The sequence below is a fragment of the Gouania willdenowi genome, chromosome 7 (assembly GCF_900634775.1).
Source record: "Gouania willdenowi chromosome 7, fGouWil2.1, whole genome shotgun sequence".
NCBI classification, from domain to species: domain Eukaryota; kingdom Metazoa; phylum Chordata; class Actinopteri; order Blenniiformes; family Gobiesocidae; genus Gouania; species Gouania willdenowi.
In genome coordinates, this window is record NC_041050.1 from 20,683,858 (window position 1) to 20,699,822 (window position 15,965).

The 15,965-nt window shown below is 40.7% G+C and overlaps 1 protein-coding gene across 1 annotated transcript in view; it reads right to left on the reverse strand.

The window, feature by feature from the left end:
• The window catches only part of LOC114467085 (tensin-2-like), an 81,796-nt gene that overhangs the window by 39,189 nt on the left and 26,642 nt on the right, over window positions 1-15,965 (reverse strand). The window contains 2 exon segments of the mRNA XM_028453119.1: window positions 4,488-4,525; window positions 4,652-4,760. Of these exon segments, the coding sequence (XP_028308920.1) occupies window positions 4,488-4,525; window positions 4,652-4,760 (147 nt within the window).

The following is a 15,965-nucleotide window of genomic DNA, read 5'->3' on the forward strand; positions in this document are numbered from 1 at the left end:
AGCGCAAGCTAATCCACCTTCTCTTCTTGCCTGCGTCAAGTGGTAATGGAGGCCGAGGCTCCTCTCACCAAGGGAACAGGATGCAATGTGGCTCGCCTTTGTCCATGTGGTGGGAGAATCTCTAGCAAGGACAAGCACAAGGCTTGCTCGAGCTTCCAGGGTATTGAACATGCCCAAATGGCATTCAAATCCCTGAGCTCATATCGGCACTGTGCAGTGTTCAACACCCGGTGCCTCCACAGGAGACTGGCACGTTTTTTGAGCAGGCCCGAGTAGGGCCCCTTTCCCTCTATACATGGCGCTTCTGCCACCATGGACAGTTAAAAGGTGGCTCCTCTGAATGCTGTGGCTGCTCAGGGCTCCAGTTGGGCCTCTCAGCTGAACTGGCGGATACCTCCCCACTTGACATGGACATTCTTGTTATAGACTGTGGAGAGTATCAGGAGGATTCCTCCGACCCCTTCGTCTCGGATGTGGACAATGAGGACTAGCTCTTTGTCGCCTAGCTCAGGAAGGACTGTCTGCCACCTTTGCTGCCGCTCAGGAGGACATGGAGGGCTCCATGCCCATCCCCCGTCCCGTGGACACGGTAAAAACACGCGGTTGCAGGGTTGGCCATTACTTGGCCCGCCGTTGTGACTGAAACCACCAGGTCTCGCTATGAGGGAAAGAAGCTTCCCGTTTCCAGGGGTTTTCTGAGGGAAATCCTCCCCGTCTTTCCCGAGCTACTCGTTGAAGTAGCGGTGCAAGCAGCCTCCGGCAGAGGGCGCCATCACTTGACTCTCGGGCCCTTCAGCTGCATGCAGCCTGCCTCCGGGAAAGGACGCCACCGTACTGCGGATGACACCTCTTATAGAGAGGAGACCATACCACTTGACCTCTCATTACCCCTCCCGCTCGGTCCAGGGAGGGGTTCTATTCCAGGTACTTTCTGGTCCGCAAACGAGGGGGAATTGGAATCCATCCTATCCTGGATTTACGGGCCCTGAACGGGAGCCTCAGGAAATACACCTTCAGGATGCTCACGCATTCCTCCCTTCTGCATCTGGTGTGACAGCACGACTGGTTCACATCTGTCAACCTCAAGGATGTGCATTTCCACATTCCGATATATCCCCCTCACAGGAAGTACCTACGGGTTGCTTTCCAGGGGATATGCTACGAATGCCCCATACTCCCGTTCGGCCTCTTGTTGAGCCCGAAGGTGTTTGTGTGCTGCACAAATGCGAAGAGGAGGCGGGCAATTCGCTTGGCCACATATCTGGACAATTGGTTGCACCTAGCCCAACCGGAGACTGATGCCAGGACGCAAACGCATATTCTGCTGCGTCTGATCTTGGATTCATGGTGGATACAGAGAAAAGCATGTTAGATAGTCTTCCAGGGCCTATCCCTGCACTCTGTAACTTTCACAGCACGCCTTTTGGCAGAGCGGGTGAGGCCATTCAGGGCGTGTCTTATGCTGTTCCGACAGAACAGATCTGTTCAGTTCAAGTCATGTCTTTGGTTACTTGGGTTGATGGCTTCGGCCATCCTCGTAATCCGTCTTGGTTGCCTGCACATGAGAGATTTCCAGCTGTGGGTGGCCTCACATGGGCTCAATCCTGTGCGTCATGGCGCACGGAGAGTTTTGGTAACACCAGAATGCAGTGCAGCGCTGCAGCACTGGTGGACCTCCGGCTGTCACGGCCAGAAAGGTGGTCTCCACGAATGCCAGTCAGGCTGGGGTAGGATCCACGAGGGCAGGTCTGTCCGCTGGAATGCGGTCCTCCAGCGCACTCACATAAACTACTTGGAAATGTCAGCGGTGTTCCGCTCGCTGATCCACTTACTCTCGTCTCTCAGGAACATCATGTCCTGGTGAGGACGGACAACACCACGGCCGTGGCGTACATCAACCACAAAGGCGGTTTATGCTCCCGTCGGTTGTTTTCACTGGCACACAGGCTGATACTGTGGAGTGTGGGACGTCTTCTCTCGCTGAGGGTGATGCACGTCCCGGGGATCATGAACGTGGGCGCGTGCCAATTTACGGGAAATGGATGTTGCACCCAGATATAGTGCGACAGCTGTGCACCCGTTATGGAGGGGCCGAGGTGGACCAATAGAAAATGCGCAGAATGGGACAACATTCTACAGGCCACTATTGATAATCTGTCTAACTCAATGCACTGGAGATGTGATGCTTTACGTGATGCCAATGGTTGACATACTCGGTACTGAGTGCTTTTGAACTTTGTTGACTGACTCCTGGTAGCTTCAAGCTGTGATAACATATTTCTGTTTTTTGAACAATAAGACAAGAGTGACCATTTGTTGAAATATTTCCCAATTGATAATACATATTTTGAAAAAATCATTTACTCTCCTTTCCTTCTTATACAAATACTGTAAATAATGAGAGGTTGAGATCAGACAAACGTAAACAGCACAAACAAATACAGCACAAACACAGGGGTGAAGAAGGGATTAGGATAAAATGTCTGTAAACTAACAGATAATGGGCATTACCACAGATCTTACATTTTCCTTTCTGTGGTCACAGCCCTTTAACTGGAGGTCACAATGTTCCCTCAAGTCCTGTGTTCCCTCCTATACTTGAAACAGACCTAAGCAATAAGAAGTGTTCACCACAGGCACAAGAATGTGATTACAATCTGCAGACAGACATCATAATCAGCTGCTCACTATGGATTTCAGCATGGAATGCTCACAGACTCAGTCGATAAAAAACCTGTCTTGCTGCTTGGTTTATAACCTTGTTATGAAGTTTTTAGAACAGACAAGAAGAAAACAGCACAGAAAATAGCCAGTGAGTCATTGGCACATCTGTGAGAACAGTACTTCAACCAGAAAGACAATTGAAATTGAATAACAATTTTGTGACACCCTTCCTGCAAACATGTCCGTGAGTTTTAACTGACACCCGTTTATGATTGATGGAAAAAAACTGCATCAAATTAAACTTCTGTGAATAACTGTACACATTTTAATTTAATAGCCATAGCTATAGAAAACAATTTTGGAATTCCACAGTCCATCCATCCATCCTTCTTCTACTGCTTTTGTCAGTTCGCGGGGGCAGCATCCAAAACAGGGAAGCCCAGACTTCTATCTCCCTGGCCACTTTATCCAGCTCTTCCTCGCTTCCTGGCTGGCGTTGCAACTTCATTGGTTTGAACTTTGCCATGCAAGCACACATCCCCCTCGAGCCCTTGGAGAAGCCCACAGTTGTTAATGCATTTGGATGGCATCGCACTACACCTATCTCTGGTAATAATCGTGAGCTCATCCAGCTCTCCTTTCCAGCAGTAGGTCAAATAGTCTCACTCGCCCCAAGAAGTAGGTCATGGAAACCTACATCACCAATGTTTTGGCATCTGGTTACATCTGCCCTTCCTCCTCACCCCTCAAGGGTGGTTTCTTTTTTGCCGGAAAGAAAGATTTGTCTCTTCGACCTTGTATTGATTTTCAAGGACCAAACTTATCAACCCCTCGTTTGAGCCCCTCTGCCACGCCCACATCCTTATGAAGTTGGACTCTGTAACACCTATCACCTTATCTGTATTCATAAGGGTGATGAACAGAAGACTACTTTTAACACCCCCCTTGGTCATTTTAAATATTTTGTAATGCCTTTTGGATTCATCAATGCCCCTGCTATTTTTCAGAACCTGATGAACAGCAGCTTCCGTGACATGCTTATTCACTTTGTGTTCATCTCCCTGGACGATATCCTCATCTTCTCCCCTTCTGTGAAGGAGCACCGGCAGCACATGAGGTTGGTTTTCCAGAGACTCTTGGATAATAAACTGCCTGCATAACCAGAGAAATGTGAGTTCCACAACCCCTATGTAGGTTTCCTGGGATACATGATCACTAAATCCAATCCCCAAAAGTCAAGCCAATTGGCCTCATCATAAGAACCGTAATGAATTACAAAGGTTTCTAGGCTTCGCCAACTTCTATTATCGCTTCATCTGTGACTACAGCAAGTTAGCAGCCCCCACTTCTTGCCTAACCTCTACTAAATCCCTGTACCGCTAAACCCCTGAAGGACACACTGCTTTTTTAATTCACTATTCACCAGTGCCCTAGCCCTTAAACAAGAAATTGATGCTTCCGACCCAGGTGTGGGAGGAAGACTATCTCACCACGATCCTGGAACCTAAAAGTTACATCCATCTGCCTTTTACTCCTGTCGGCTTAGCCCAGCAGAAAGAAACTATGAAAAAAATCCCATGAAAGCACAACTATCAAACAAAGGTAGAAAAGGGAAGTAGAAAAAGATGTATAAAATGTTTCCAACGAACTGAAAATACACCAAATTACAAAAATCTATTCCATAAAAACAGTATTTCTCCCCAAAGATGGATCCCAAAACCAATAATTTTCGTAATAGTGTATTGTAATTGTTTTGCTGTGTGTTTTTAAAATTTCACCACTCATTATGGTTTCAATGACAACATGTTTAGGTAAATCCTTACCTTGGCTTCGCACTTTCGGTGGGTGGCACTTTTACATACTAAAAAAAAGTCAGGAGAGAGAGGCATATAGTGACTTAATATTCAGTAGCATATCATTACATTTTAAAAGAAATGTTATAAGTAGCAACTCAGTTTTGAGGAAAACCCAATAGTGTGCTGCTTACTTTTGCAGAAGGAGCCCATGCTGTCAATGTTTTGCCGGCACACACTGCACAGACGCTTTTTCTTAAAGGTCTTCTCAATAAAGATGTGAGGCTCTCCCTTCCCTGGCTTCTTAGACACAGAGAAAACAGTTATGTTAGTTTAGTTTTTGATTTTCCTGCAATGAGATATGTTTTTTATCTTTTTTTAATATCTAATTCATTTAAGAACACACTAATCCATAGCTGAAATATATCATAGCAATTAGCAAAGCAATGGAAGGGTGTAGCTATGGCATGTTACAGTTGTGTTGTGGCTCGTGTAATACACATATCTAACACAGTTGCAGGTTGTAATAAAACTGGGCAATATCTCAAGATTTTAATTCATGTTGATATATTTCTGATCACGACATAACACGGGACAGTATCGTTTCGATCAATAACGCTCATTTTGTGTTAAAATAGCAATACAATTCCATTGGTCACAAGTTCACACCTATTTCTCCTCTCCCTGTGTCCACACACACACACACACACACACACACACACACACACACACACACACACACCCACACACACACACACACACACACACACACACACACCGCCATCGACTAAGAGTTGGTCAGTCAAAGAAAAAATATTGGCTCGATAATTTGGAAATGGCTTGGACTCAAATTGTCAGATGAGAAGCAATAGCAAACTGTCTGTCTTCTGTAAAGAATGTTGAAAACCTGCTGTAACTAAAGGTTGAGGCATGACAAAGCTCTTCCTTCACTTAAACATATCACGCTCAGATCTGAGCGTATGATGGGCGTACAACCATATTCATGCAAGCTTCCTGAGCGTACGGCACGCTACGATCAGATCTCACGTCAGATTTGTGGTACAGTACAGCCAAATCGGACTCTGGAAATACATTTTAAACAAACCTCAGCTGTCATTTAAGCATAAGCAGACAATCATTCAGAACAGATCAAAACTGTACAGCACTTTGGTCAGCTGAGGTTGTTTTTAAAATGTGCTTTACAAACTTTGATCTGACACGGATAAATAATTCATTTTTTTTATTTTGTGTGTTATAGGACACAGTATGGATGATGCCCACATCACACAAGATGTTTCTGTATAGGAGAGTTGTCAGCAGCTTCTCTTACAGCAGAAGAAGAGAAAAGAACTGGGTAAATTGCAAATACAGCTGGGTCTACCAGGTCACCAGCTCATTACTGAGTCAACCACTTGCCTGAAATCAAAGCTGCAGAAAATTGAGAGGGTGCGAGAGCAGGAAAGCAGACTTGCTAACCTACTGACTTGCTAAAAACCCTGTTGACGTCACATCGTACAGGAACGCCTCAGGAATGACGAGACACTCAAAAATCGCACAAACCTCAGTCTCTGGACTCCTCAAATTTGTTGCAAAAATCAACATGCTTTCAATTCAAACAGACAATATACAGATGAAAAGAAAATAATGCCATGGGAGACACATTATTAGCGATCATGAGTAGTTTTTTCATGGAGGATCGAGAAACCAAGGCCATAAATACAGCACCTGCACAATGCAGATCCATACTTTGGAAAAGATATGTAGATGACATCCTGGAAAAAATCAAACACGTCCACCACAAAAACGACGACAGCATCAAAATAACCACACTGACCAATACTATCTGAACAACATCCCACTGCACACAAACTGTCACTTTGGGCTGATACTACAAAGCTAGATTTCCTCTGATCGCACTAACTTCCGGGATTGAATCGGTGTGTGCTATACTACGAAGTTGGCTAACATCTTACGGGGCTAAATCACCATGGTAACAGGCTGAACACCTAACCTGGTCGGAACCAGGTTTTGTTCTGAATAAGATCTGAGCGAGTACTAAAGTCCCGCCTCCTGCCCTGACCTGCCCAATAACACGTCACTGTGTGGATCTGATGTGATGCTGCCAGGCACAAAGCCAGGTTGAACTCGCTGAACTTAATGAGCGAACAGAGATAAATTCTCTGCACGTAGCGCCAATTTCTGTCTCGTAAACGCCTTTCTTTCTCCCTCTGAGCTCTGCTGAGCATGGATGATCTCACATCCAAAGGTGCGCTGCTACTTCCTACATGTCACCTATTATTTTGCTATCTGGCTCACAGGCTGGGGGTAGTTTTCTTTTTTGATTAGTATTTATTTGGTTTCCTCACAGTACAACTTATATCTTCCTTTTAATTATCTTGCTTTATTTTTGACACATATTTTTGTTTAATTATGGGTTTTTCTTTATCTATTAGTATTTTGTTTCCTCACAGGAGTTAAAAACTAATATTTTCTGAAAAAAATAATTATTCATTTCCTAAAAAACTGAATTGAAAAAAATTGATGTGGAAAACAGAATTTGAAAAAATTAAAATAAAACGCATATGCATTTAAATGTATGAAATATTTTTTAAAAATGGTAAATCGAATCGAAATCGCAATATCTGTCAGAAAAATCGCAATAAGGTTTTTTATCAAAATCGTGCAGCCCTAGGGTGTGTCAGCATGCGTTTCATCAAAATCTTTTCAGATCCTCTGCGTGACTGTATTTCATTCACATTATAAAGATCATGCACACAGCAGGAGCAATAAAAAGCTTAACAGATTTCACTCCGTCGAGAACTCATTCATGAGAGAACATATTTAATGTGGCTATCGTTGAGCATCCCGGTCACCTGTACATTATTATTTAATGTACACATCAATCAATCAACATTTCTTTATAAAGCCCTTTATAACACTTAAGGATACCAAAAGTGCTTTACAGTAAAATCAGACAAAATGAGAATAAAAACAACTACGTAAACAACAATAAAATATGCAACAACAATCAATTAAATCAACTGAAAAATAAAATACATAAAATGGCACCACATTACTGAGTATTAAAAGCCAGTCTGAATAAGTATGTTTTAAGCCGGGCTTAAAAAACGCCAAGGTCAGTGATGGTGTGCATGTCAGTGAGCAGTTTGTTCCAGAGTCTGGGCCCAGCAACTGAAATGGCCCGATCACCCCAGTGTTTGTAGTTGGCTCTTGGGACTTCCAGCAGGAGCTGGTTTGTGGACCTTAGCACCTTATTAGAATTACGGACAGTCAGAAGGTCTGACGGATAAGGAGGGGCAAGGCTGTTGAGAGCTTTAAAAACAAAAAGCAAAAGTTTAAAATCAATCCTAAAAGATACTGGGAGCCAGTGGATGGAAAAGAGGACTGGGGTGATGTGTTGACAATAAGTGGAGTCAAGGTAAACATTTTATTTTCTATTGTGCAGTGTTTAATTTTAATTCATTCATTATTTGAAGCAATAATATTATTTCATACAATTGCAATGCTTTAACTTCAGTGAGGTTAGCAAATAGTGAGCCATAAATGCATAGGTACTGATAATTGGCATAATCATTTATTTCGGTGTTTTGATTTTCAGCCTTGTCTTACTCTTTTTCGGTTTCAGCCAAGAATTTAAATTTTGGTGCATCTCTACATTTTATAGAGGCACATTTATGCAATTAATCGTTCAGCCTAGACAGTTGTACTGAATTTAGATTGAAAACATATTCATATAAAGTGAACAGCAATTTTGGTACCATAATGCATTTTTGAAAATGGCTATGATTTATTTGAAAATGTGTTTCAAAGGGTTTGTAACAAGCAAATTAGCACAATAGTTATATCACACTAAATATGCACACCTGTAAAAAGCTGTGAATCTGTCCATGTGGAAGAGTGCAGTTTGGGCCATAATATCTGAAATACTTGAACATTCCAGACAGATTTCCTCTGGATATTCTGATTTTTCACACCATTAAAACATGTAGGACATTGGTCACAGTTGGCCAAATGCAGCAACATGCTTGACTGCAGAAGCTCAGAATGAATCCTCCACTTTGACTAACAATTTCTTTGTATGCTTCACTGTGCAAAGAAAGTCAAGCACTTTTACCGCGGTGATGGATGTTTCAAAAAACAATTAAGAAAGCATGCAGCTCTCTGGTTATTGTTCGTGTCAGTTCCACCTGTCTGTTCTGCAGAGAAACCCACAGAGATGGAGCCTTACAAACACAAAGCGGGGAGCACTAATTACTACCAATTATAGTCAGGAACACATGGAATCTGTGTTCTCCTGTACACTGGAGTGTGAACAGTAAGAGTAGAAAGCACTGTGGACAGTGAATTTAATCTGCACATTTGACCCTTGCACACGTCAAATAATGAGTTTCTTATACACCAACATCACTACACACCACCACCTCTGATTGAGACATCTGCTTTGAACAAAAACTGTATTTTAATAGAGGTTTTGTCTGTTACTGACTGCCATTCGATAAATATTTTTTCTGAGAATGCTTTGCCTGAACTTTACAAAAACAAATATGTGGACAAACACATTGTCAGAACTAAAAGATGTTACTGCATTGACCTTTACAACAGACATATGAAGCAGCTCCGCTGTCTGCCCACCATCACTGTTTAACTGTACACTGGTTTAACACACATATTGCAGTGCTCCACGCTAAAAACTTTCATGGCTCACAGACCAGCGATTCCTACAACAGCGTTTTAGGGCCACATTGATAAAAACTCTTGGAAATGCGCAAAATCTAAATAATGCAATAAAAACTGGTAACAGAAACAACTGAATTTAAAAAAAAAAAACACTCAAATATCGCTAAAGGATTTTACGCTATCGTGAGGAGATATTTCAGATGTTTCAATATTGAAATGTGTTGCAAAAGGAAATGGAAACACTTTTTCTGCAAATACAAGTCACAGAACGTGACGTACCTGGTCACATGACCACTTTTCTCTGAGAAAACATGACTTGGTACGTGTAAACAGAAGAGGAAAATGGGACATTTCTTAGCATTATACAGTGACACAAGCCTCTCCATTCTTGCTACAAAACAGCACCAAATTTCTGCACCTCACTCTGGTTCAGCTGCTTTGGAGCCTCGAACAGGAAGTCTTTGCGTAGAGTGGTGAGAATGGCAGAGAAGATCATCAGGATTTCTCTCCCTTCCATTGAAGGCGTTGCAAACAAACACTGTCTAAACAGGGCTCAGAGTATCATAAAGGACTCCACCCACCTCCTCCACAGACTCTTCTCCCTGCTGCTCTCTGGGATAAGGTACTGCAACATCTGAACAAGGACCACCTGGTTCTGTATCAATTTCATACCTCAGGCCATCAGACTCTTGAACTCACAATGAAAGCAATACAATTGCTTTTACTGACCACAAAAATTCCCTGTATTAGGCAAAGTGCAATTTAAGACTATATATAGGCATCCGGTGCCAGAAGCAGCAAAGAAACCCCAAAACATCAGTGAACCTCCGCCATGTTTGACCGTAGGGACCGTGTTCTTTTCTTTGAAGGCCTCATTTCATTTTCTGTAAACAATGATGTGCTATACCAAAAAGCTCTACTTTGGCCTCCTCTGTCCACAGGACGTTCTCCCAGAAGGATTTTGGCTTCCTCGGGTAAGTTTTGGCAAACTCCAGTCTGGCTTTTTTATGCCTCTGTGTCAGCAGTGAAGTCCTCCTGGGTCTCCTACTATAGCGTCCCTTCTCATTCAGATGGCAATGGATAGTGTGAGCTGTTGTACCCTGTGTCTGCAGGTCAGCTTGAATGTGTTTGGAAGTGGATCAAGGTTCTTTATCCACCATTCGAACAATCCTTCGTTGCAATCTTTCATCAATTTTTCTCTTTCGTCCACGTCCAGGGAGGGTAGCTGCAGTGCCATGGGCTGTAAACTTCTTGATGATGTTGCGCACAGTGGACACAGGAACATTTAGATCTCTGGAGATGGACTTGTAGCCGTGAGATTGTCCATGCTTTTCCACAATTTTGGTTCTCAAATCCTCTGACAATTCTTTGCTCTTTTTTCTTTTCTCCATGCTCAGTGTGGTACACACAGACACACAACACAAAGGTTGAGTCACATTTTCTCCATTTTAACTGGCTGCAAATGTGATAACTATATTGTCAGCACCTGTTACTAAAATTAAAGGAGCATCACATGCTTGAAATACAATTATTTATTACAATTTTGAAAGGGTGCCAATAATTTTCTCCAGTCCATTTTTGGAGTTTTGTGTAGAATGATATCGGATTTGGCTTTTTTTCTCTGATTTTTTGTGTTGTTCCAATGCAAACAACATAAATAAACATGTGAATACCAATGCATATTTAATTTCAACAATTTTCTGGGAGAAGTGGTGCATTATCTGACAGAAGTGCAGGAATGCCATATACAGAGAGGGAGAGGCTGTTCAGGGACAGTCACAGGGCAGAGTGAAGGCTCCCCAATGACTAAAATAAATCCTGTGCGCACTGCTCACCTGCACCTGCAGTGTTTGACGTGACATATGACAACTTAATTTTAGTAAAAAATAGATTAATCATCAGCAGTATTTATTATATTAAGGTTTTTAATTAGACACAGAGATTTTAACCTTGTTATCTGAACACCAGGGATTATATATACCTTTCATATAACAGCATAGAAGCAATAGCACAAGTTATTGTCAAATTCCCACTCATCCATACATACATTTTCCAACCCACTTGCTCCTTTTCAGGGCTGCGGGGGTCTACTGGTCCATCACAGGCCACTCACACTCTCATTCACTCCTATAGACAATCTAGAGCGATTGTGGGAGGAACAAGGAGAAAACTCACAAAAGCATGGAGAGAACATGCAAACTCCACACAGAGAGAACCAAATTTGGGCTTGAACCCAATACCTTCTAACTCTTCCTAAAAAAGTTATGGATTGTTACCAAAAAACAACAAAATGCATATTATGAAACCTTTTCTTGTCTTGTGTACCCCCTGAGCCTTTTTGCCATGTCACAAGTACCCCCTCACTCGTAAGTGTTGAAGATTCTTGAAAAGTAAAATGTAACACAACTAGTTATTAAAGCCTGATATATGCTACTGGGTCAGGTCGACTCCGTAGCTACACGTAGCCCTCTACTTTGACATAGAAACCCCTACGTCTTAACCCTACTTCCGCCTCCCAAAAATCCTGACTGCGTGTCGAGGCAACGTGGACCGTAAGTGCTGTGATTGGTTCACCCCAAACCTCACCCTCGGTCACTGCATTTTCCAGTCAACACAGCCAACACGATGCATGAGTTCACGGCTCACTAAGCCGAAGAGAGAACCAAGATGGACAAAAACTGCCAGTGTTTTATTATTTCCTTTCAAGCCTGCAACACATGTGAAGCACAGCCAAAACGGAGTCAATCATAGACAAATGGTGTGTGCTTTCTGTTATTTCTATTATTGCTACTCTGCCTCATCTCTTTACCTAAAGTGTATGTGTGTGTGTTTCATTAACAGCAAACAATGACTCAAAATGCTGCCAGAGGACCAGACAGGACGTTATGTTTAAAATCTAGAGCTCAGTACACTTTTATACTTTGTTTAAATTTATTTATTTATTTATTCAGTTTATTTCCGACATGGTTGCATTCACAGAAGTTTTGTTATTCTTTTCTTTTTTTTTTTTTTTTTGTACATGCCGATGTTGCATAATGTTTATATTGAAGAATAAAGCGCACATTTTGAAACCGTTGTTTTCATGTTTGTGTCCAATAATACACACAAACATGAAGTAAGTAATAATTCCTATATAATTTGCATTTTAAGATGCTTAAAACACATTGTTTACTACTGTAACCAAAAGATAAATAGGGGCTTTTTAATGCTCCTCTGTAACCTCACACAGCCACAACCCCCTAGCGGCATGCAACTAATATGAAATCAAAATAATTAATAAACCTGCCTTGTTTGTGTTTACCACAGACACTTGAGCTCCTTTGAATAAGTATCCTTTAAACAGGTATTTAAACTTTGAAATTCATAAACCAAACACTATAAAATATAAACATAATGAGCTCATCTGAGCTTTAATGAGACACTTGAGCTTGCTTGTCTTTCATGAGCTTTGATAGTTCTGGTCGCAGTGTGGGAACAGCCGTTAGAAGACTGTCCTCAACATCCGAGGGGTATTTCATCAAACTCAGCTCAGGGTTAAGACCAGGTTTAACCTGAGAGTCCAGCTCCGTTAAACCGGGTTCTAACTGGAATGGCGGTTTCATCAACGAGAAAAACCTTGGTTACCATAGTAACACCGTCCATGGCGCAAACCTGTTTCCATCCAGGTTTAAGCCACAATCTTGGCTTAAGCTGCAGACGCACTGTCATGAAACCACGTCATCATTTTTAAAGAAGTAACTTAGTGATGCTTTAAAACACTCAACAAATACTGCATCCACAAAAGGAAAAAGGAGTCAAAAAGTCCTATGTTATACTTTAATACGGTATTTTTAAAGGAAAATAAACAGAATATTATGGTCAATTATTAAAAATGATTTTAAATTGATACAAATAACAATAGAATCATTATCTTATAACGTGTTTAATGTGTCATCAGTTTACTACACTGTATAAATGTCTATTCATTGATCAGAGATTAATAATGAGAAAGCTCTGAATATACAGAGAGGGAGGGGTTGTTCAGGGACAGCCACAGGGCAGAGTGAAGGCTCCCCAATGACTAAAATAAATCCTGTGCACGCTGCTTACCTGCAGCAGCTGCAGTGTTGGATGTGACATCCAGCTGCACACACAGCACCACTGAGCTGCTCCCTATCTTCATTTGAATTTAACATTTAGTGCTGAGTTCAACAAACTATTCATCAAACACTTACAAGTCTCATAAATGAAAATACATAGTATTTCATTGAGAGTTACAGCATCATCTTTTATTAAACACTGACAGGCACGACCGCAGCATGGCTAGTGCTGCTGCTGGGGGGCCTGCACAACCAGTTTTAGTCAAAAATGAGAAGGGAAAATTTGCTAAATGTTGTTATACTTTCTCAAAAAAGTTTGTTAATAGTTTTTATTGTTTACAGGTGTAAATAATACTTTACAAGTGTTGTTAAATGTTGCACTACATTTCACTTACTTTAAAAATACTTTGTATACTGTTCATAGTTTGTATTCTTAACTTTATTAAAGGAAATTATGCTTCTAAATTTTTGTCTTTTTTTTTTTGCCCCGTGGTATCAAAAATGGTATCGAGTATCGAGTTTTTTAAATCTCACTAGCGTTTCCCCACGAAACAGCCAGCGGACGTCTGTGGGAAGCAGTAGCTGTTCATGCTCTCGTGACAACTTTTCAAACAGTCTGTGGATTCAATGACCGGGATCAGGGATGAAAAGATTAATCGTGAAGCAGTTGAAATTCAATTCAAAGGTGTCACGGTTCACATCGATACTCTGAAAAGTGAATTGCAGTACTTTTTATTAAACAGCAGAGGACGCTATCCATTTATGTTTCTCTTGTTTGAAATACACGTCACTCACGTTAGCATCAGTGCCTGGAGAGCAGAAACAATAGGTTGTGGAGCAAGCTGTGGAGCAAGCTGTGGAGCAAGCGTTATCATTGCAGCTGCGGAACAGGAATTTGAAATTCAGGACGCACCACCATGTTTTAAATCAGATGTGTGGAAGCATTTTGGCTTCCCCAAGAAAGAAAATGAAAAAGGTGAGAAAATAACAAGGTGGTATCAGCTTCTCCCTGAAAGTGTAGATATGCTGATATTTCTTAAAAAGAACATGTGAAATCTAAGGTAAAAGGGGCACAAAAAGAAAAGGGAGAAACAAGAGAGAGAGACTGAAAGCCATTGTTTGCTTATTTATATTATTTCTTTGATATGGGATTTGTTTAAAAGTCCAATTGTTAAGGCACAAAATGCATTTTCAGTTGCACTTTTAAAAAGAAAAACAACTATTATGCAGTTTTGCATAGTTTACTGTAGAGCCAGAATTTAAATGAATAGGCTTATTCTTCGTTTATATTATTCCTTTATTCATTTCATTCAGGATTTATTTTGAATTAAATTGAATTGTTTTGCATAGTTTATCAAGGGATTCTTTTGACAATGACAGATAAAAGAAAATAGTACAGTATTTTCAATTTTTTTTCTGAAAAAAAATTAAAAATGAAAGGTATATTTTTCAGTCATCTTTTGTATACTGTCTCATTTTGTAAAATAAATCGTGAGAGAATCGTATCATGAACCCAGTATCGTGAATTGAATTGTATCGGGAGCTGAGTGAATCGTTACATCCCTAGCCAGGACTGGATGAAATTCATACACTTAAATCAGGGCACATTCTCTTCCTAGCCAATGCTTCGTGATGAATAATGCAATGCATTCATATAATGCTGGGATTTATCTTTTGTACGTATCCAAACAGTCCCTTTGTCCGTCACATCTTTGTAGCTGACGAAGGCCTGGAGCTTAGCATCTCCACTGACATCAGTCATTTCATCCAGCTGCAAAGCAACCTGATTAGCTTGTTTTATTTTGTTCACCTCTTATCCAATAATATGAATATATGACATGACATATCATCAATCCGACGGCACACAGTGTTGTTCGACATGTGTCTGCTGCTTCCTTGTTGATGATAATTTCAGCCATAACAATCGCTGCAGGTACATATATGACAATGTGCAATGGTACTAATAAGTGGCATTATCATTTCTTTTGGTTTTTGGCCTTGGTTTTCTTATTTTTGGTTTGGGCCAAGAATTTTCATTTCGGTTAGGGGTGGGCGAAATGGAAAAATATCACAATTTTTTCTTTGAAAAATTACGATCATAATCTTTTAAAATTATTCAACAGTAAAACAAACCAATTAATCTACTTAAAATCATCGCCCTAAATGGAAAAAGGGGAAAAAAGATAATTTAAGTCTGGGTACTTTTTCAAACATTTAAAAAAAATGTGTGTAAGCAATTTGTCAAACTGGTTCCAAGTACAAATAATAGCAAACAAAAAGACTGACATGCAAGTTCTTTTAGTCACAGTCTTTTTGCTTTGTTTAACAAAAGTGGTGTAGCATTAGCAACACTTGCTACATTACAAGGCAACATATCAGTGTAGTGATTTCCATTTGTTTTATAGGTAACACACTCATGTTAATAAAATCCTACTTTTTGAACCCTAATTTTCCACAGTTTGGGCAATCACATCCTTTACAAGATAAAACATTACTGCTTTGGTTACATTAAGCCTGGGTGATATGGACTCATAATGGCAGTAGACGATAATACAGTATAGGGATTTATTTTTTCAAGAGTGTTTTACAAGAAAAACAATAATGGGTCATGGATAAAAATGCCACAAATACCCTTTTATTAATCACTAGCAGCACAATATCAACATTTTGTGTCACTTTTGACTTCATTAAGCCTGAAATGTTTGATTAAATTATGTAGTGTTGCTAAACC